Source organism: Thyridium curvatum (assembly GCF_004353045.1).
Source record: "Thyridium curvatum strain D216 chromosome Unknown NODE_22_length_467593_cov_81.276643, whole genome shotgun sequence".
Classification (NCBI taxonomy): Eukaryota; Fungi; Ascomycota; class Sordariomycetes; order Thyridiales; family Thyridiaceae; genus Thyridium; species Thyridium curvatum.
The window spans coordinates 448,019-467,593 of record NW_022156777.1 but is presented as its reverse complement, the minus strand read 5'-3'; the positions used below and the strand labels follow the sequence as shown (position 1 = coordinate 467,593).

The following is a 19,575-nucleotide window of genomic DNA, read 5'->3' as shown; positions in this document are numbered from 1 at the left end:
TTTAATAATAGTCTTATAGAAGACTAAGTCCTACCTCCTATATCTAGCAGCTAGTAGAAGGGAAAGAGTAAGGCTACTATTATCTAGAATATAGAGCTAGAAGAGAAATTAGCCTATATGCCTTTATTACTCTATTTAAAGCCTTATTAGGTTATAGATAGTATAATGCTATTAAAGCTTATAAACTTATTTATAAAGTTTGTACTCTACTTTAATAAGTATAGTACTAGAAAAACTATTGTTTTTCTTCTTACTCTACTAATAGATACATTATATTAAGAGGAGGTAAGAGATGCTAGAAAGGAAGTTAACTTCTAGCCTACTCTTATCTTAGTGTTAGTGGCTACTATCTAATAGCTCTACTAGAAGATATATATGTTTTTTAGTAATTAGTTTAAGATCTTTATCTATTATAGTGCTAAAGCTATTATAGAGGCTAAAGAATATAATCTTAAGGATATTATACTTAATAATCTTAGTTAATTAGAGACTGTTCTTAGTAATCTTAATATTAAAGCAGCTTGAAATAATTCTAAGATAAGTTTACTTTCTTACTTAAACCCTATAGGGTTGAATTCTAATATGACCCTATAGGGTTAAAGCTAGGCCTTTACCTATTGTCTTAGGTAGGCCTAGCTTTAACCCTATAGGATTAGAACTTAGCTTTAACCCTATAGGGTTATGCTAGAATTTAACTCTATAGGGTTAAAGCTAGGTCTTATTTTATTTATTATATTAACTTCTTTATAATAGACTATATATAATATTATTATTTTAAGCTATACTATATTTAAGTATTAGATAGTAAATATAGAGAGAGAGCTTATCTAGGATAACTCTATTCCTAACCTAAATATAGTGATTAATAAAGAGGATTAACTCTAATAAGAAGAGGATTGACTCTAGAATAATAATAAAATGCCTGATAATAATCCTCTATCAGTAGATATTAAGAAAGTTTAACTTAAATACTAAGCTAGCTTTTTCTGGTGGAGAATAGTAGTGCTTAATAAGACATACTATATTTATAACTATAACTTAGTATATAATTATATAGTATATAAGATTCTAAAAGAGAAGGTTCTTTATATTACTATAACCTCTTATTTAAACTATATCTAAGACTGTTAAGATTTCCTTTAAATCCTTAGTAATACTACTAGATTTAATCTTAGTATTAATAACCTCTACCCTAAGGATAAATATTAGATATTAATATATGTCTTAGTTAAGAATAATTATTGCCTGTATACTAGTAATAAGTATATATATCCTATCTTTACTAAAGAGAATCTAGCGGCCTTCTTAGGCCTTAAAGAGATATAGGAGGCCTATAATAAGAAGGAGGTTGCTAGACCTTAATTATTAATTCTCTTAGTTATTAGTAGTATTAGGTATGAGATAAACTAGAATAATAATTTCCTATAGGATATCTTAGGTCCTACCCTAAGCTACTACTAGATTTAAAGGTTGATAAAGACCTCTTTATAGCTCTTTAATAAGAGGATATTATATCCTAGTAAGAATATCCCTTCTATATATATCTCTACTAAGAAGCTTATATTTATAGAGAAGTAGATATAAGATATTATTACCACTCTTATAGACTCGAAGATTAAAGACATATTCTTTTAAGAGAATAGAAAGATCTGACTAGAGGTTAATAAGATATTAAATCTAGGCTCTAATCCTATAGTAATTATAAATCAGATATATTATTAAGAGACAGCCTGTATTTTATTTAATCTATATATAGAGTGTATGCTCTTTACTAATAAACTTAGTCAGTCTACTAAGAAGTTAGGATACTTATAGGAGGCTATAAAATAGAAGAGGTATGTCTTACTACTCTAGAAGCTGGCTTTTTTAAAGGCTACTAAGAAGGCCTAGAAGTAGGTAGAGGTATAGAAATAAGACCCTATACTTAGAGTTAAATAGGCTATTAAAGTGTTTAAAGGGGATGGGTTTAGAGGGCTTTACTAGGTTTTTAACTAGCTTAATCTAAATAAGAGTGGAATCCTCTCTTATGCTTATATAGAGCTAATCATACTACTTATTACTAACTCTCTAATTATAATAAGAATTATTAAGCTAGTCAACTACTATAAATAGAAGAAGAAGTAGGTAATTATTATGATAGACTAACTCTAGATCTAATAGTAAGTTTAACTCTTCTTACCTATTATAACTAACCCTATAGGATTAAATAGGTTCTAACCCTATAGGATTAATAATAGCCTAGAATCTTATTACTCTTCTAGCCTGCTATAACTAATCCTATAGGATTAAATAAGGGTTTTAACCTTATAGGGTTAATAGCAGCCTAAAGTTCTATTACTTATATAGGTTCTTATTAACTTATAAATAGCTTTATTATAGCTATTCTTATAGAACTTAAATATATAGTTAATTCTATTTAATTATCTAATATAATATTAGAATGTAAATATATAATTTCCTAATTTAATAACCATCTTTTAGACTTTAAGATCTTTATTACTTTATTATTAATCTCCTTCTTTAGACTTAACTTATATAAGGCTTATTCTATAGGAATTATAGCCTAATTCCTTTAGAGTGTCCCTATAGTAAACCAGGCTATTAGTTAGCTTTTATATATTAGCTAGATAAAGGCTGTATGATAATATATCCTAAAGACTGTTAGAACTTTTTATAACTAGTAGGATAAATATCTATTTATAAAGTGATTAATATAATTAAAGATAGAGTTAAAGTTACTAAGAGTACTTACTAATAAGGCTCTAGATATTATTATCTATAAGTTTATATAGATAAACTAGAACCTATCTTTTAATAGGTATACCTAGGTTATAAAGCTATCTATTAAGATGGCTTACTATAATAAGCCAGTATATTACTGCTTAGACAATATATTAAGTTATATTACTTATATCTTATTAAGTATTAATTTAAAGATGCTTAAGAAAGGTCTATACCTAGATTACATCTTATACTTACTTAATAATCTACTTAAGATAATAGAGTTAACTAGTAAGGATATCTAGTTATAGAATAATATTAAGAATAAGATTGATAAGGTCTTTAATATAGGTAAAGTGCTTAAGTCTTTAGTCCTAGTCTACTATACTCCTCTTAAGAAGAAGAGAAATAGGAGGATATTTAAGTTTAATAGGTTTATCTTAGACTTAGATAATAAGTCTAATAATAATAAGCTATATAACTTAGCTAAGGATGATTAGAATATACTAGATAAAGAGGAGTAGGAGTTAGACAACCCTTCTAATACTTTAAAGGGTTCTAGTCAGCTAGAAGACTAAGAGGAGCTAGAGGATGATAGGGTTCTAGACTAATCTATAACCTTCCTACTGTCTAGCCCTACTTAAACTCTATCTCTATATTTAGATTCTAGTCAGTCTGTAGATAATAATAAGAATACTGATTAAGATTTTAAGAAGGAGCTTTCTAGTAGTAAGAAGTGTCTATTAGAGTATAAGAGGAAGTAGGCTAGATTAAAGAGTATATAGGCTGCTATATTAAAGAAGAAGAAGACTAAGCTAAAGAGTATATAGGTTAAGTTAAAGAGTATGCAGGCTGAGCTAAAGAAGAAGGCTGTGCTAAAGAAGAAGGCTGTGCTAAAGAGTATAAAGCCTAAATATAAGTATTAAGGCTTATCTACTTTTCTTTATAGTGATTTTAGATTATAGGATATTAAGTTGTTCTTAGAAGAGAAGAGTAGAGGGGTTTATTATAGCTAGATAATTTAATAGACTATACTTCTTCTATATGATTTTCTGTATACTATATAAGGTGCTCTAGTTTTAACCCTATAGGGTTAAAAATATTTAACCCTATAGGGTTAAAGTTGGCTTGTGTTTTTATAGCTAATTATATAGGTTGTTAAGAATATAGGTAGTGTCTTAATAATAACCCTATAGAGGTATAGTATTTCTCTAATCTTATAGGGTTAAGATTGGGCTATATTATAGGTTTATATAAATCATAAGTTAATATGATATTTTAAGTCTATTATTTATTTTATTTTCTAAATATTAGGGTTCCTATAAATACTTAGCTATAGTAGATATCCTATTACTCTTAACCCTATAGTCTGTCTAACTTATAAGGTCTATAATCTAACTATAGTAGATATTAACTAAAAATTTATTATTAAACTAAGTGTGATTTTAAAGTTATTAAGTATAGGTTGACTGGCTAGAGGATTATAAGGCCTGTTATAAGATATAGGTTGGCTGGTGGCTAGCCTATAAGGCCTGCTATAAGGTGTGGGTTAGCTAGTGGCTAGCCTGTAAGACCTGCTATAAGATGTGGGTTAGTTGGTTAAGGGATTGTAAGGCCTATTATAAGGTATAGGTTAGCTAGTTAGAGGATTGTAAGGCCTGCTATAAGATATAGATTGGCTGGTTAGTTAATAGTAAGACCTATTAATAAATAAAGATTATAGTATCTATTTAGCTATATTCTTTAGTCTCTCTTATAGCTATATTATAATCTTAAGGTTTAGTATGTATTAGTAGAGGTTATCTATAGTAGTCTTAAGATGCTATTACTAATATACATACTATTTATTAAGGGTCTTTCTCTTTTATATTATATTAAGTAATATATAATAGTAGGGAATTCCTATATAATAAAAGATAGTATAGTTATTGTTATACTAACTGATAGGATCTAGATATAGGTTCTTTTGACTTAAGATGAAGATAAGGGCTTATTAGTACTGTTGTTTAATATGCTTAAGGCTTAGGCTTGCTATAACCTAGAAGAGATTACTAAGGTAGTTACTTCTATTACTATAATAGCTTAGAACCTCATCTTATATATAAGCCTAGATAAAGTGTTGCTTTTAGTTATAAAGTATACCTTTAATAGACTTAATAAGGCTGTAAAGATAATATTAGCTGTTAAGAAGGTAGGACTTAATTATATTATTACTTACTTCTATATTAGAAGTAATATAGATTGTAAAGTTTTAATAGGTAGAGATAAAGTATTTTGCCTATTAAGTATAGAGAGGTATATATATCTAATAGAGATAGATAAGGATTTATTATTAGTTATAGAACTTTATAATAAGGTTAATCTATTTCTTTTTATATTTATCCTTAGTCTTTATAAATATAATAAGTCTTTAATATTTAAAGATACTATCTTTACTATATAGAATCTCTAATAAATTATATTATATAGGTAAGCTAGTAAGGTCGGCCTAGTATAGGACTTCTTTATTACTATCTATAAATAGATTAGATAGAAAGTAGATAGAGTTTTTAATATTACTCTTAGATATTAAGATGTCTATAAAGGTTATATCTTATAATGATAATTTCTAGAGTGTTTATATATTTAACTTTATATTTATATTAATATAGAGGATATAGAGCTGTTGTTATATGTTTAGAAATATAGCTATAAATATATCTTTTATTTACTGGTTAAAGTTAGTGATAATACCTAAGGATAATAGTATATTATATTTCTAGAGAAGTTGTTGTAGGCCTTCTACTAGAAAGAGAAACCTATTATAGTATTTATTGTTAACTAGATTAAAGGTAAGATTATAGATGGTTTTAAGATATATTTAGCTAGTGACCTAGAATAATAGTAAGTTGAACCGGTTTGTTTTATAGATGTTATTATAGCTAATAATCTTAGGATATCTTTTCTATATATCTAGACAGTATTAAAATGTCTAGATAAGCCTAATAAGATATATAGGTTTATCTTTATCTTAATAAATAATATATAGAATGTTTTGCTTATTAAATAGTTATATTAATATAGCTATAGTATTATAACTATTAAGCTTGGCTTAATTAAAGAGATGATATATATTATATATATCCTTTTATATATAAATAATATCTAGATATTGCTGTTAGATAATACTATATATATCTTATGCTTATATTTTAACTTATAGACTAGTATTCTTAATTATCTCTTAAACCTTAGATTAAAGATAATAGTAAATAGGGTAAGTAGTAAGATAAAGTAAGGGTCTGTAGTTATAGGAGAAATACTAAGAATCTAGGTATATTTATAGTTATTAAATATTAGTATTAAAAGGCTGCTTAGTAATAATTTTCTAGGTGTAATTTATCTTTTAGAAGGATGTATCTTAAAGGCTAGCTAATTTACTTAGATATAATATATTATATTAGTTATAAAGAAGGATAGTATATCATACTTAGTTTTTATAGAAGTATTATTATTACTTAATAATATTAAAGCTATACTTATATATAAATTAGTTTGTTTATATAATAAGTATATTAAGAGATAACTCTAATAGACCTAGAATCTTAGGGTTTAATATAGTATTAAAGGTTGATATTATAGAGAGATATTAAGAATATTATTTAGACTACTTAATTTTTTCTATAAATTATTCTTATTAGATAAAGAAGAAGCCATCTTATATTTATATTATCTATTTTTAAGAGATAATAATATATTTATATAATTAAATAGAATATATAGAGTCTAGAGAGGACTAAAGAGAGGAAAGGGTTAGTTGAATTAAGATAAGTTTATAATTAGATTGATAGAAAGTTAGGATATTATATAGAGATAGAAGAGAGAATATTAATTAAGTAGAAAAAGATCTATTTTAAGAATAAGAGGAGAGAATAGATATATAATTTAATAATAATTAAGAAGAGTTTATTATAGAAGTGCCTAAAGGGATGAAATGAATTATATGGAAGATGGATTGTTTATTGTTTATTTAGAGATAGGATATAGACTTATTAGCTAGCAGAAATCAGCAGAAAAGAAGATAGATAAGAGCTCTTAATAGATAAGAATATAGCTAATTAGAGGGTTTAAAAAGTCATGCCTGGCTAAGGTCATGCCTGGCTAGCAAAATAGTTATGCCTGGCTAGTAATTGCCTTATTTTATATATATTTAAAATAACCTCTTAATACTAATCTTAAAGTATATTATTATAACTTATAGAATAGATTACTTATTATTAAAGAACTATTTATTATAATAATTTAATTATATCTATTATTAAGTAAATAGCTTATATATCTAATCTTATAAACTTATATATATAGATATCTAGATAAGTTAACTTATTAGCTAGCTATAAATCTAGCTAAACTATAGTTAAGAGATTTAAAAGTCTAGAACTAATTCTAAATCTTAAATCTATATTAAAAATAACTATTAAACTTAAGAGCCTTTATAGCTAGAGAACCATACTTAATCAATCTATAATAATAACTATATTCTTATTATTAAAAACTGTTATAATATCTTTAGAATATAGGTATTATATTTATTATATCTCTTTTAACTATATTATATTAATAGTATAACTTAGCTTATATCTAATAGATATATTAAAAATAAATAAAATAGATAGATAGATAGATAAAATAGATAGATAGATATTTATTAAATATAAAGCACTACCTAAAAAAATATATACTAATCAGGCCTATATTAAAGTGACACCTTTTAACAGGTACCTACTCTTAATCTAAGACCAGTGCAAGTATTCCACTCAGCTCAGCACTCAGTGCCACTCACTTAACCCTTGCCCACAGCCTTCCTTTGCACAGCCAGCCACTCAGCTGCAATTGTCTCGCAGGTGCAAAACTGAACCGCATTCCCAAAGCCCCTAAGCCAGCCGATGAATCGATCGATCATTCCGATGATGTGCGCCAATCCACTCACATCAGGGTGCACCAGTAGGGGGAAGATGAAATCGGCCGCCTCGCACCCTTCCTTGGTGTTCGTCTCCCACAGCCACAGGAACTTGTCTTTCCACATTTGTTCCACCACTCGCGTCGACACGTAGCCCATGCTATTGGACAGGTGGGGCAGGTACATCATAGGCATCATGTCCTCGTTGTACCAGCCGCAGGGCAGCTCGACGAGCGGGTGTTTGTCGTCGGCTGGGTATGCCTGCGACGCGATTGGGGAGGGCTTGAGCCACGACTCGGCCGGCTGAGAAAAATCACACATTCTGATGGGCGGGTCGGCCGGAGTGAAGTAGGGCTGCGAGTCGTGGTGCATCAGGGACGAGTCGTAGAGGAACTCGTGCTGACGGAGGAGCTCGACGGTCGTCTCGCGGATGGTATACATGGGCGCTCGGTAGCCGCGGGGCTTTTTGCCGACGAGCTTCGTGGCGACGTCGATGCTGAATTGTAGGAGATGAGTTAACCAAGATCCGAGGCAAACGGAGCCGCGATACCATACCACTTCAGCAGGACATCTCGTTCCTGCTCCTCGCTCATCTGGTAGATGCCCTCGTGTGCATAGCCGTGGAGCCCAATCTCGGCGCCGGACGCGACGACAGCTCTGGCGGCCTCGGGGAAGGTCTCGGCAGTATGGCCGGGGATGAACCATGTCACCTTGTCGGCGACCTGGTTCTTCTTGAACATGTCGATCAGGCGGTAGACGCCGACCTGGCCGGCGAAGATGCCAGAACTATAGTCCGCCATATTGTTGTCTTTGTGGCAGCCCGTGCCCAGCCAGTGTGAGACTGCGTCAAAGTCGATAGAGAGTGCGATCTTGACATTGCGAGCCTTAGGAGGGACAACCGATGCCGCGAACGTGGATGCCGTCGGGGCGGGCGAGTCGCTATCGAGGATTTGGTACTCGCAATCTGTGGGCATTCCGCCGTTGACAGGCGCCATGTCCTGCGGGCAAGAGCTCATGACGACGATCAGGTCCTTTTCAGCGCGGAATACGACATACTGGCCCTTGTCGCTGGTGGGCACCCTGATGTCGAGGCCGCCATGGTGGTCGATGGCGACGTTCATGAAGATGTTGAGCGGGTCTGGGACCCAGTCGTCTGCGATGTGGAAACTGGGGAAATTGTCTTTAAGGGCCTGTCTACCGAGTTAGAAAGCGTGGTTGCTCGAATACTCATGTTATTTGGACACATGATCACCTACCTTGTGCATGTTGTCGGTGCAGTTGTCGTGGTAGCCGTCAAAGCCCTGCATGCAGTACCTCTCTGCATCGCATGCCGACCAGATCATGTCGTGCGTCCCACGGGTTGTGTCTTCAACAAGAGTCAAGATGGGTTTTCTGCGCGTGCTGTACAGCTTATCGCCCCTAGCGAGGGCAACGCTGAGGTTGACAGTCCTCGTGTGGACCATCGACGAGAAATCATAGGGATTGCTAGGGTTGAACGCCCAGAAGTCGAGGACCTGCTTTCCATGCGTGTTGATGATTTTCAGGTCCTGGCCGGCCTTGATGGAGAAGGCAACAGCTTTGCGCGCTGGAATGAGAGGCATGCTTGTCACTGTGCAAGTTATTGTTTCCCTTGGGGATGGTAAGCCAACAAGACGGAGGGACTGGGAAACACGACAGGTCCAATTCATAAAAGATGTAGAAACTGTTCAAGGTCGCAGAGCTATACCCCGTGCCTGCACTTCACGGAGCTTGCGTGGGGCGTCTCATGCATCTGGTCAATACAATCGTATTATCTGACTGGCCGGTTTGGCATCGGGCGTGCTAACGGCCGACAGGCGGGCGACTAGGTCGACATTCGTTGACAAGCAACCCCACCCACGGCGATCCCACCACCCTGGTCGGGTTTCAAGCACCGCTGTCTCATTTGGATAGGACCGGCGGACCCTTGGGAGCTCACCGCCGGAGCTCTATCGCGGGGAAGGGCAGTTCTCGATACGGCAGTCAGCGAACGGGTGCGATCCGGACCCCAGCGGTCTGATGACGTAGCGAAGAACATAATTATGCATGTGATCACGGCGGAGAGAACTATGTGCAGGTAGAGTTCCCGAGTCCAACACCCGGGTTCCTATGGGAACTGTATAGGACAACTTGAGACGGGTAGCTCTAATGGTGAGGCAACGCAAAAGACGTATCCTAGACACAACTATCATTGATGAGCTACAACACTAAAACCTTGGTCAGATAATCTAACAACCACTGGGCTTCAATAGGGCCAGCTGAACCAAGGAGCCCGTCTGGCCGGAGGACTGCCATTCCGCCCTCGCTCATGCTGACACCAAACTTCTCGTGTGCCAAGCTGCTGGTGTCGAAGTACGTGTCCCCCATCGGCTTGGTGCCCAATGCCTCGTAGGGAGAGCAGCCGGCGACGGGGCTGACCGTGATCCAGCCAACGGCCTTGTGCCCCTTGACTCCCTGCGCTGACGCGAGATGAGACTCCAGCCTTTGGACGGATGACCGCGTCACGTCGACGTTCCCGGTAAACACCAGGACCCAGAACTTGGCCATATTGCGTGTCACACGCTGCAACCGCACGCGCTGATTCGTGCCCGGCATCGTCAGCTCCACATCGGGCGGCCTGCTTCCCGGTACGACTGCCAGCTCCAGCTTTGATTCCTGATTCAGCACGTTGGCTGGGTACGTGATCCCCAGCCCCGTATTGAACGACGCTGCTTCCTCAAAGATCTGCCCCAGGACGAGGTAGGGATCGGCGTCCGGGTCGCCCTTGTACCACGAGGGCCACTTGTGCGTCATGAGAAGCGAGATATCCTTGTCATAGTTGATGAGGCGCTGCACGGCCGTCAACCGCTCGGCCGAGTACGTCCGCAAGACCTCTGGGCTCGTCACGCCACGGATTTGCAGCGCGAGCTTCCAACCCAGGTTGACGGCATCGTGGATGCCCGTGTTGAGGCCCTGCGCCGCGCCGCTGCTATGTGTATGCGCGGCGTCGCCGCAGAGGAAGACGCGGTCATTTGCGGAGAAGGTGCGCGCGATGCGCTGGCCAATTGTGTATCTTGGTGATCGCGGATGTCAGCGTCTCTGCCTGAGGGAGGATAGGGGAGGGTAGGGGTGTGTGCGCTCACAGTGTCCACCAGTGGACTTCCTTGAATTTAACATGGAAGGGCTTCATGCTTTCGATGGCCTCTTTGACGGCGACTTCCTCGGTCACGCCGTCGGGGTACTTGGCAGCGATCTCCGGGGTGTAGGCGTAGCCGATGCGAGTGGCGCCGTGGTCGAGGGGGGCCCAGAGGACATTGCCGTGTGTCTTGCTCTCAATGGCACTGGTCATGACCCGTCAGCTTCATGGGCTAGGTAAGGGACAGAGTGAGTCAACGTACCCGTAGGAGCGGTTCAGAGGCATATCAGTCTCGACGATGCCGTCAATCCGTATCCACTTGTCTTCTGAGGTGTCACCGTCAAAGGGAATGCCGATATGTCGGCGCACAAAACTGCGGCCGCCATCAGCGCCGATGAGGTATTTGCTAACGCACTATTAGTATCCGCAGCACCCCGCCATGTCCTCCGTGTCCATACCTCTTCAGCTTGAATGGCTTCTGCGTCTTCAGATCTGTAAAAATCGACGTCACTGCGAAGGAATTGAGTGGCGCGGACTGGTCGATCTCGAAATCGATGCACTGAACGGATTGGTAGTAAGGCGCGCCAATGGACTCGAGCTTCTCACGGAGGATCTCTTCGGTGTACATCTGGCGCAGGACAAGTGTAAAGTCGTAGGCGGTGTCCTTGATGTTCTCCATAAATGTCCAGACTCGGCCGGGGATGCTGTAGGCAGCGAAGGTCAGCGATGACGACAGCTGCGGATAGACGAGAATGCCCACATTCTCTCACCATCCTTGTAGGTGACACTCGTGCGGCAGGCGAACCCGAGCTGCAGCATGGGCTCGATCAAGTCGAGCTGGTCAAGCTGCTCGGTGGTTCTGGGGAAGAGCGCAATGGCGCGGCCGTAGGCGTCCTGCGTGTTCTTGTCGTACTGCTCAAACACGCAGACCGACACGCCGAAGCGCTTCAGCTGGTAGGCCATCAGCAGACCGACCGGCCCTCCACCGACGATGACGACATCATATTCGCCGGTATCGATGCCGACAGCCATATTGTGTGTAGGGGGACGCAACAGCGGGTAGTGAGACCCGTGTATGACGGACGTCTCTTGGCTGGATTCGGAGGTGCAACGAGATATGTATGTCTGGGCGTAAAGCTCCTGGAGTTCAAATGCGACGACGGTGTTGATCGGCGATGTTGGTTGACAGGGAGGTTTACAAGTTCATGGTTTAATAGGAAAAGAATCGTGCGAGCTTGAGATGCGACTCGATGGACTAGATCAAGCCTGGCTGTGGTGGTTGACCGAGCTCAGGACCGGCCCGTGGCCACGGCGAAGCAGTGTGACTGGCGACCTGCGCCCCCGGGAAGTCGCTCGCCGACCCGGGCTAGATATCGCCCGGCCTGGCACCTGGAATGACCAGTTTCGCGTGACAATGACATGATCCGGGAGGCACGCATTCACAACCATCACATTCAATCAAAGACGGGTGATGATCTGGACTGGCTGGTCCGAGTCAACCGCGGCGACCAGTTTGGCAACGCTCGATTCACTTGGAAGCCACTAACGATGCCCGCCCTGGAGCAACATGGGCCAAGGTGATTCACAGAAATAATTTAACGACTGTCATGACATGAATGCCAAGCAGTTTATTCCCGGGCACTGGCTGGACTTGTCAGCCTGTGTGGGTCCTTGTCTTCTTAGCAATTGGCATCCGCCGTGTCATGACGGCCGATGCTTGCCCGACTGTGACTTCCTGGGGGTGTAGAATGTCAAAAGTGAGAACCGGATCGCCCGTGACTTATGAGCGTACTTGACCGACATGCATTCCAAGCACACAGGCGGCGAGTTAATCTTCAATTTCCCCTGCTAGCTGAGATACAACCACTATAACATATATGCAGTCGGTACAGACCATATCATTTGTAATTATCGAGGCATTGAAGACCAATATCGAGATCCATTGCTTCGCCGTGTGTAGTTGATGGGAATGTATCTAGGGTGGGCACGACTTCTCAGCCTTGCCCCCATTAGGTACATCTCGGCCAGCACAGCCTCAACAGCGAATTCATTGCTTCCCCAGAGACCCGTCTTCAGCATGGCCCGGATCCTGAGCTTGTACATGCAATCCCCAGACTGGAGGTGCCTCGAGCCAGGCCTGTGCTTATCGCCTGCTGGTGTGTGTGTCGATGGATTAACGGTCAACCTTGCGGGGGATAACGGACCAATCAACGTAGAGACACGGGCGATGATAAGAAAGTCGAGCTAACTACAACCGAGTTGGAGCGAGCGAACGGACTTGTCTAATTTGCCCAGACGGGCCTTCAGGCGCACTCCCCCCTTGGTTGGGGTGGTGATCACTCGAGAGGATAAGATGTGCCGAGTTGAGTTGACTCTGCACAGCTTCAGGGAAACATTAATACGCCAGCATCATCTCGCATCTTGCCTGGCAATGCAAACTGATCAGCCAACGACTGAGATTACTTCGACACCATCTTTGCAGATATTACTTGGCACGCGAAACCGGCAACATGAACTCCAAGATGAAGACTCCAGCCGAAGTGGACCAGTCACGAGCCCCCGGGAGCCTCGACATGGAGCATACTGAGACCTACATCGATCCAGTGATCCAGAAGCGGACTCTGCTAAAGCTTGACACGGCTGTGTTGGGTTGCTTCGGCATTATGTATCTTCTGGCAAACCTGGATAGAAACAATTTGGTATACCACTGTCGGAAAAGCAAACGTTGGACGCAGCAAGCAGTTGAGCTGACATTCGCGCTTCTGTCTAGGGCGCCACCAACATCATGGGGCTTCCAGAAGACCTCAACCTCAAGGGCAACCAGTTCGGTAATGCGGTCACTGTCTTCTACGCCACCTATGTCGCCTTCGAGACGCCCCTTACCGTCCTCATGAAGGTGATGGGAGCCAAGAACCTCCTGTCCATGTGCATGTTTGGCTGGGGGGTGGTCTGCCTAGGCACCGGCTTCGTCCAAAACGCACAGCAGCTCTACGCGTGCCGGATCCTATTGGGCATGTTTGAGGCCGGCCTCATCCCTTGCATCAACGCCTACATCGGCATGGTCTACCTCAGGTCCGAGATGTCGATGCGCTCTGCCGTCTACTACTCCTTTAGCGCCATCGCGGGCGCGTTTGGCGGCCTGCTGGCCTCGGCTGTGTCCAATGTCCATCACGCCGGCCTCGCCTCGTGGTCATGGCTCTTCATCATCGAGGGCATCATCACCGTGTCCCTCGTGCCGGTCATCTTCTTCATCTTCCCCAAGGACCCGCGCACGGCCTGGTTCCTCAACGAGGAGGAGCGCAACGTCATGCGCCTACGCCACGAGCTCAACCCGCACCTGGCCGTGGAGGAGGAGTTCAGCTGGTCCAAGGTGCTGAGCGCCTTTAAAGACCCCAAGCTGTACACGTATGCCGTCACCGAGTTCGCCGTCGACCTCTCGCTGTTCAGTCTGTCGACCTTCATGCCTACCATCATCAAGGGCATGGGCTACACCAGCGTTCACGCGCAGCTCCTCACCGTCCCGGTGTATGCGGGGACTACGATCTCGTTCTATCTCATTGCCTTTTTCTCCGACCGCGCCGGCATGCGCAGCCCCTTCCTCCTACTTGCTTGCCTGGCTCTTGTTATTGGCTACGCCGTCATGCTGGGCACAGCCAACAACGCTGCCCGCTACGTGGCACTTTTCATCCTTGGGGTCGGTCTCTATACGACGGTGAGCCAACACTACTTAAGCATACTCACAACCAAACTCGCGCTCACATAATCTTCTAGACCGGCATGAACATTGTCTGGCTCAATGGCAACTTTGCCGGCCATTATAAGCGCTCCACGGCTGTTGGTTTCGCCCTCAGCGTCGGCAATACCTCTGGCGTTGTTGTTGGCCAGATCTTCACCGCCAAGACGGCACCGCGCTACCTCTACGGCATCAAAGTCGTCCTTGGCTTTACCGCGGTGGCCATGATCCTCATCATGGCGCAGACCGCATGCCTGCACTGGGTCAACAAGAAACGCAAGGCCAGGGTGGCTGCTCGAGACCCTTGCGTCTTGACCGGTGCTGATAATGCAAAGAAGGAGGTCACCGACTTTGACGATGATTTTGTTTACACCTTGTAAGCTCGGAATCACATTGGGATGCTGATGAGATGGTGCTATAGAGTTTGTGCTCCAGTGCCCGGGACTTACTGGGCTCCGGTGATTTACTCTACTAGATACCTAGCATTTCTATGATATTTAACAAGCATTCCACGGGCCTTCCACCCTTCGGGCTTTGCCACCGTGGCGCAATGCAGGATACCATCGGATGATCACGTTCCGCTGGCGGCGGCCGTTCACTCTTAGCTTGTGTCAACCCATCCCCCCAAGTGTCGTAACAGTTACACGGATCGTCATGAGGCCTAAGAGACGTAACCTGGAGCCTTGAATCTAGGAGGGCCACGAGCAACAGAAACATGAGTTCTTGATTCACTACAGCAGGATGAAGGGATCGTTCAAGCACGACTGTGCGTACACTGGTCAAACCTCTCGCTGGAGTAGTATCAATCCGACCTCATGGTGTGACGGTAGCTCAGGGGGTTAGAGCGAAGCATAGCACGTAAGACACAGGACTGAATGGGCAATCTAAGTACAAGCATGTAGATTGACGGGACTCGTGATGAAAACAGTGGACGTTGAGCAAAAAAAAACAAGAAAAAAAACGTACAACACCAGGCATTCGCTGGTCGTCACCGACCCAACTACTACTCCGGCGGTTGGCAGCTTGTCTATGGGAGAGCGGACGGGATCCCGAATTTTCCTATGAGTCCAAGACTTTGGTGCGAAAGAAACTGGTTGTGGAAGCTCGTGAGGCCGGAAAATAGTATCATTGCCTGCCAGAAAACGGGATGCAACTCAGAGGAGAAAGATTACACACTGGTCCGAAAAAACTAAAAGTCATATGACTACATTCTCTGTTTCAAATACTACTGATTCCCCGTTTTATCCACTGAGACCGTTTTCCCAACAGACCATCAATATAGGCTAATCCCTCACGCCATGCATGCTCAAAAGTGATAATTTCATGCCTGAGGTATTGATAAATGCCTTAAAATTCGAGATGTCCCAGACCGGTAAAACAAAAGTCCTATCTACCTTACCCACCCCACCTCTTAGACAAACCCAATGTGGGTCTGGCCTGTGTGGCATCTATGACGCAAGCTTTTCACCCCAACGCTTTGATCCTGGCTCCTCAATACTAATCAGAATCTCGGAAGTCATGGCTTCATCAGTCTCCAAAGGTCTTTTTGGACCAGATCAAGTCTCACCATCAGTATCTGCGGATGAGGCTCTATGCATCCTCGAAACCCATGGGTTCTTCTATCTGGCAAGCAGCAAGATCGGGGGCTATGTTGATGCTTTGTTTCAAGATAGCCAACAGAGGAGCGTCAAGATCGACAATTTCAAACCTCTTCTGGAGGAAGACACGGCAAGTAGAAGTGTAGCACAAAATATATCATTTGGGTACTAACCCTTCGTTAGCGACTACATAAAATATTTGAACCCTACGCCGATCAGCCACTTCTCACGATTCCTTGGGGCACAACTCCAGAAGGTTATTACGCCTGGAAACCAGAGGTGGACTCTGGATTAGTGTTCTACATGATAGGTTCTAGATCACTATTCACGGTGCGAGATGGGTCCTATAAATTACAAGTCGACCAAAAGAGACGGAAAATCATGGATATTGGCATGTATCAAATCCCGGATGATATTCTGGAACCATACGACAGAATATCCCTTGATGTGCGAGAAGGAGGATGGTAAGCCCATTCTTTCCAATCTCTTCACCTGATGGTTTGATTCGATTGTTTCTAATACAGGTCAGCCTGATCATCCATCCAAGCCTATCCGTTCAAACGTCAGGTCGATCCATTGCCATCGGTGGATTGCCAACAGTGCAAGCGCGAAGGCTTTTCGGCCAAGTAAGGTCCAGTGATGCTGATAAAGCCTGATACGCGCTTATGGATGGGAAGGATGCATTCCAAGACACGATATAAGTCATGTCTGGCCAAGGTGTTATTAGAGAGTGGTATTGATGGTGGCTTCATGAAGCCAACAGCTCAGAGATCTATGCTATTCAGTGCCTTGCACATCCATCCAAGCTAAATTTGACCTCTGATAGTCAACCAAATGATCCCACAACACAGACCCCCCGTCATGAGTGTTCTCTGAAACAATCGGGTCCACTTGTAGAGGCATTTCCCATAATGTGAGGTTCGAATTGCCACTGGGGGCTTCGCTCGAAAGATCCAGTAGTGATTCGTTCGAAATATCATTGAGGGTGTTGTTCGAGGTATTGCTAGCAAAATTGATGCTGAGGTCATTCATGCTATCTCTAGGGATATGCACCAGAGCTTATTGGATGTTTGCGTTGTTCATGTTGTGCACTAGGATGGGGTTCCTGTATAAGGGATCGTCGTTCGCAGTCTGCAACGAGGCTCTGTTCGTGTCGTACGTACGAACGCCACTCGGGTCGCGCATCGGGACGCAGTCGAGAATATTGCTCGGGACATCGCTCGGGACATTGCTCGGGACATCGCTCGGGATATCGGTAGGATCGCCGTTCGGCGCATTGCTCAGGCTGCATTGGACGTCCTTTGAGACACAGTTCGCGGTGTGAATCGAGGTGTTGTTCTGGGTGCCGAACTGATTTGCATCTTGGGCTGTCAAAGCTTCGGAAGAGACAGTGTTTATAGATGCATATTCTATGCGAATACCAAGCTTGACCTCAATAAGCTCTTCCCGGTTGCCTATCTGCTCTTTTGTAGGTCGTCCATCGAGACAGGTGTGTAACCTGAAGGCACCCGCTGTAGGCAGCACCTTGTCGCACTGAATACATGGCTCCTTCCAGCGGTAATCTGTTCAAAACATGTGAGTGACTGCTTCTGTCAATACAGAGTGGATGTTAGCCATACGAGTGAACCGGTGGCACCTGAGATCAGGTTTCTTCTTGAAACTCTTTTCGCAATTTGAATGTGGACATTTGTATTTGTCAACCCCTCTCTCACATCGTCTTCGCCTTCTTTGATTCTTTCTTTGGGTCGCTTCTTAAGGCGGGTGGTCCGATCGGACATCTGGTAAGGCGTTGTGCTTGCCTCCAGCTGCATGGGATTTCCGTTGAATCCAATTGTCGATATTTGCATAAAGCTGGGACTGTAGGGATGAGAAGGATTCTAAATGAACTCATATGCTTTCTCACCTGATGCCGCGACAAATGATCCAGGAGAGCCCCGTCCGAGCTAATCGCCTCGCCGCAAACGTTGCAGGGAATGGACAGTGTCATCATCGAAGTACAATTGTTGGTGTTGTTGTTGTGCAACAGGATGTCGTGATGTTGGAGCAGCTCCACATGGTAAACATCTAGTCGTCACGTGTCGCCATCGTTCCACATTTTAAGCGACTCGGCTGTCAGCATCGGACGACTTTCTTGAACGGAACATTCTCTCCTCCTTGTCACCTTGTTATGCGCGATATGATCATTCTTAAGAACTACATCGAGCGAAACACCAGCTCCGGCTAAATTGCAACAGAGGCAACTACCATTATCAATGTGGCAGTGCTAGCCGACGAGATACGATACAGCGAGACAAAGTTTCCCCGCATCCCTACCATCGCAACGTTCCTAAGTAAGGTCTTCTTGTCGTGCATCTGACTGTCCCGCTGCTGGAAAAACATCATCTGACGAAGACTACATCTTTCCAGACTTGACAACAGTGTCAAAGACCATAAACATGATGCCCGGTTGCAGTAATTGTACCAACGGTACAACTCCGGAGGGGACACGTTGCACATTATGCAGCACTAGGGGTGGGAGTAATTAAGAGGAGAACCATGTCAATATAAAACTTCATAGTGGAAGTTCATGATAAGTATCTCATCGATAGCTTCCTAATACATATTATACTCGCCGGTACTTCCCAGAGCATCCAGAGCATCCAGAGCATCCAGAGCATCCAGAGCATCCAGAGCATCCAGAGCATCCAGAGCATCCAGAGCATCCAGAGCATCTAAAGTATCTAAAGCACTTAGAGCATCCAGCCAGTGCATCCAGAGCATCCAGTGCATCCAGAGCATCCAGAGCATCCAGAGCATCCAGAGCATCCAGAGCATCCAGAGTATCCAGAGCATCCAGTGCATCCAGTGCATCCAGAGCATCCAGTGCATCCAGAGCATCTAGAGCATCCAGAGCATCCAGCCAGTGCATCCAGAGCATCCAGAGCATCCAGAGCATCTAGAGCATCCAGAGCATCCAGAGCATCTAGAGCATCCAGAGCATCCAGCCAGTGCATCCAGAGCATCCAGAGCATCCAGAGCATCCAGAGCATCCAGAGCATCCAGAGCATCGAAGATGTCCACCATAGTCAGAGCATCCACTGTGTCCAGTGCTTCTAGGACCTAGAAGACAAGCAGTGTAGTGTGATCAGTGTCCACAGTGTCTAGTATTGCAAGATTTCTTATGCCACTGATAAGTATGCTACTGTATATGGTCTGTGGCATAAGTAGAGTATTAAAGGGCTGCTTGTTGCTCTCTTCTCTCTCCTCACTCATGAAAGGACATAAGCCTATTCCTACTATATTTCATCACCACTGACTTGAACTCCTTCGCTTTGTTGCCAGCAACACTCAACCACCATGCCTGACGCAAACACCGCTGTGAAGCGAGACTGGATTTGTTGCGCATGTAGGGGAAACGCCAGAAAGCAATTGCATTAAGCCCGCTTATTAACACAACCGTCAGGCGAGCAGA

The 19,575-nt window shown here is 42.7% G+C and overlaps 5 protein-coding genes across 5 annotated transcripts; 1 reads left to right on the top strand and 4 right to left on the bottom strand.

Annotated features, from left to right (window-relative positions):
- Positions 1 to 7,543: 7,543 nt before the first annotated feature.
- E0L32_004657 (uncharacterized protein) lies at positions 7,544 to 9,261 on the bottom strand (the record flags this gene model as incomplete). The annotated part of the gene is made up of 3 exons (XM_031139092.1): positions 7,544 to 8,156; positions 8,216 to 8,850; positions 8,917 to 9,261. The coding sequence occupies 3 exons, from the start codon at positions 9,259 to 9,261 to the stop codon at positions 7,544 to 7,546; spliced, it is 1,593 nt and encodes a 530-aa protein (XP_030997091.1).
- A 616-nt stretch (positions 9,262 to 9,877) lies between these two features.
- On the bottom strand, positions 9,878 to 11,825 carry E0L32_004656 (uncharacterized protein; the record flags this gene model as incomplete). The annotated part of the gene is made up of 5 exons (XM_031139090.1): positions 9,878 to 10,730; positions 10,801 to 10,998; positions 11,056 to 11,199; positions 11,252 to 11,497; positions 11,554 to 11,825. 5 exons carry the CDS (start codon positions 11,823 to 11,825, stop codon positions 9,878 to 9,880), a joined length of 1,713 nt encoding a protein of 570 aa, XP_030997090.1.
- Positions 11,826 to 13,303: 1,478 nt separating this feature from the next.
- On the top strand, positions 13,304 to 14,906 carry E0L32_004655 (uncharacterized protein; the record flags this gene model as incomplete). Its single annotated transcript, XM_031139089.1, has 3 exons — positions 13,304 to 13,492; positions 13,564 to 14,505; positions 14,565 to 14,906. 3 exons carry the CDS (start codon positions 13,304 to 13,306, stop codon positions 14,904 to 14,906), a joined length of 1,473 nt encoding a protein of 490 aa, XP_030997089.1.
- Positions 14,907 to 17,183: 2,277 nt separating this feature from the next.
- On the bottom strand, positions 17,184 to 17,971 carry E0L32_004654 (uncharacterized protein; the record flags this gene model as incomplete). The annotated part of the gene is made up of 4 exons (XM_031139088.1): positions 17,184 to 17,229; positions 17,284 to 17,686; positions 17,744 to 17,786; positions 17,837 to 17,971. 4 exons carry the CDS (start codon positions 17,969 to 17,971, stop codon positions 17,184 to 17,186), a joined length of 627 nt encoding a protein of 208 aa, XP_030997088.1.
- A 745-nt stretch (positions 17,972 to 18,716) lies between these two features.
- On the bottom strand, positions 18,717 to 19,001 carry E0L32_004653 (uncharacterized protein; the record flags this gene model as incomplete). Its single annotated transcript, XM_031139087.1, has 1 exon — positions 18,717 to 19,001. The coding sequence occupies one exon, from the start codon at positions 18,999 to 19,001 to the stop codon at positions 18,717 to 18,719; it is 285 nt and encodes a 94-aa protein (XP_030997087.1).
- Between the last annotated feature and the right edge of the window lie 574 nt (positions 19,002 to 19,575).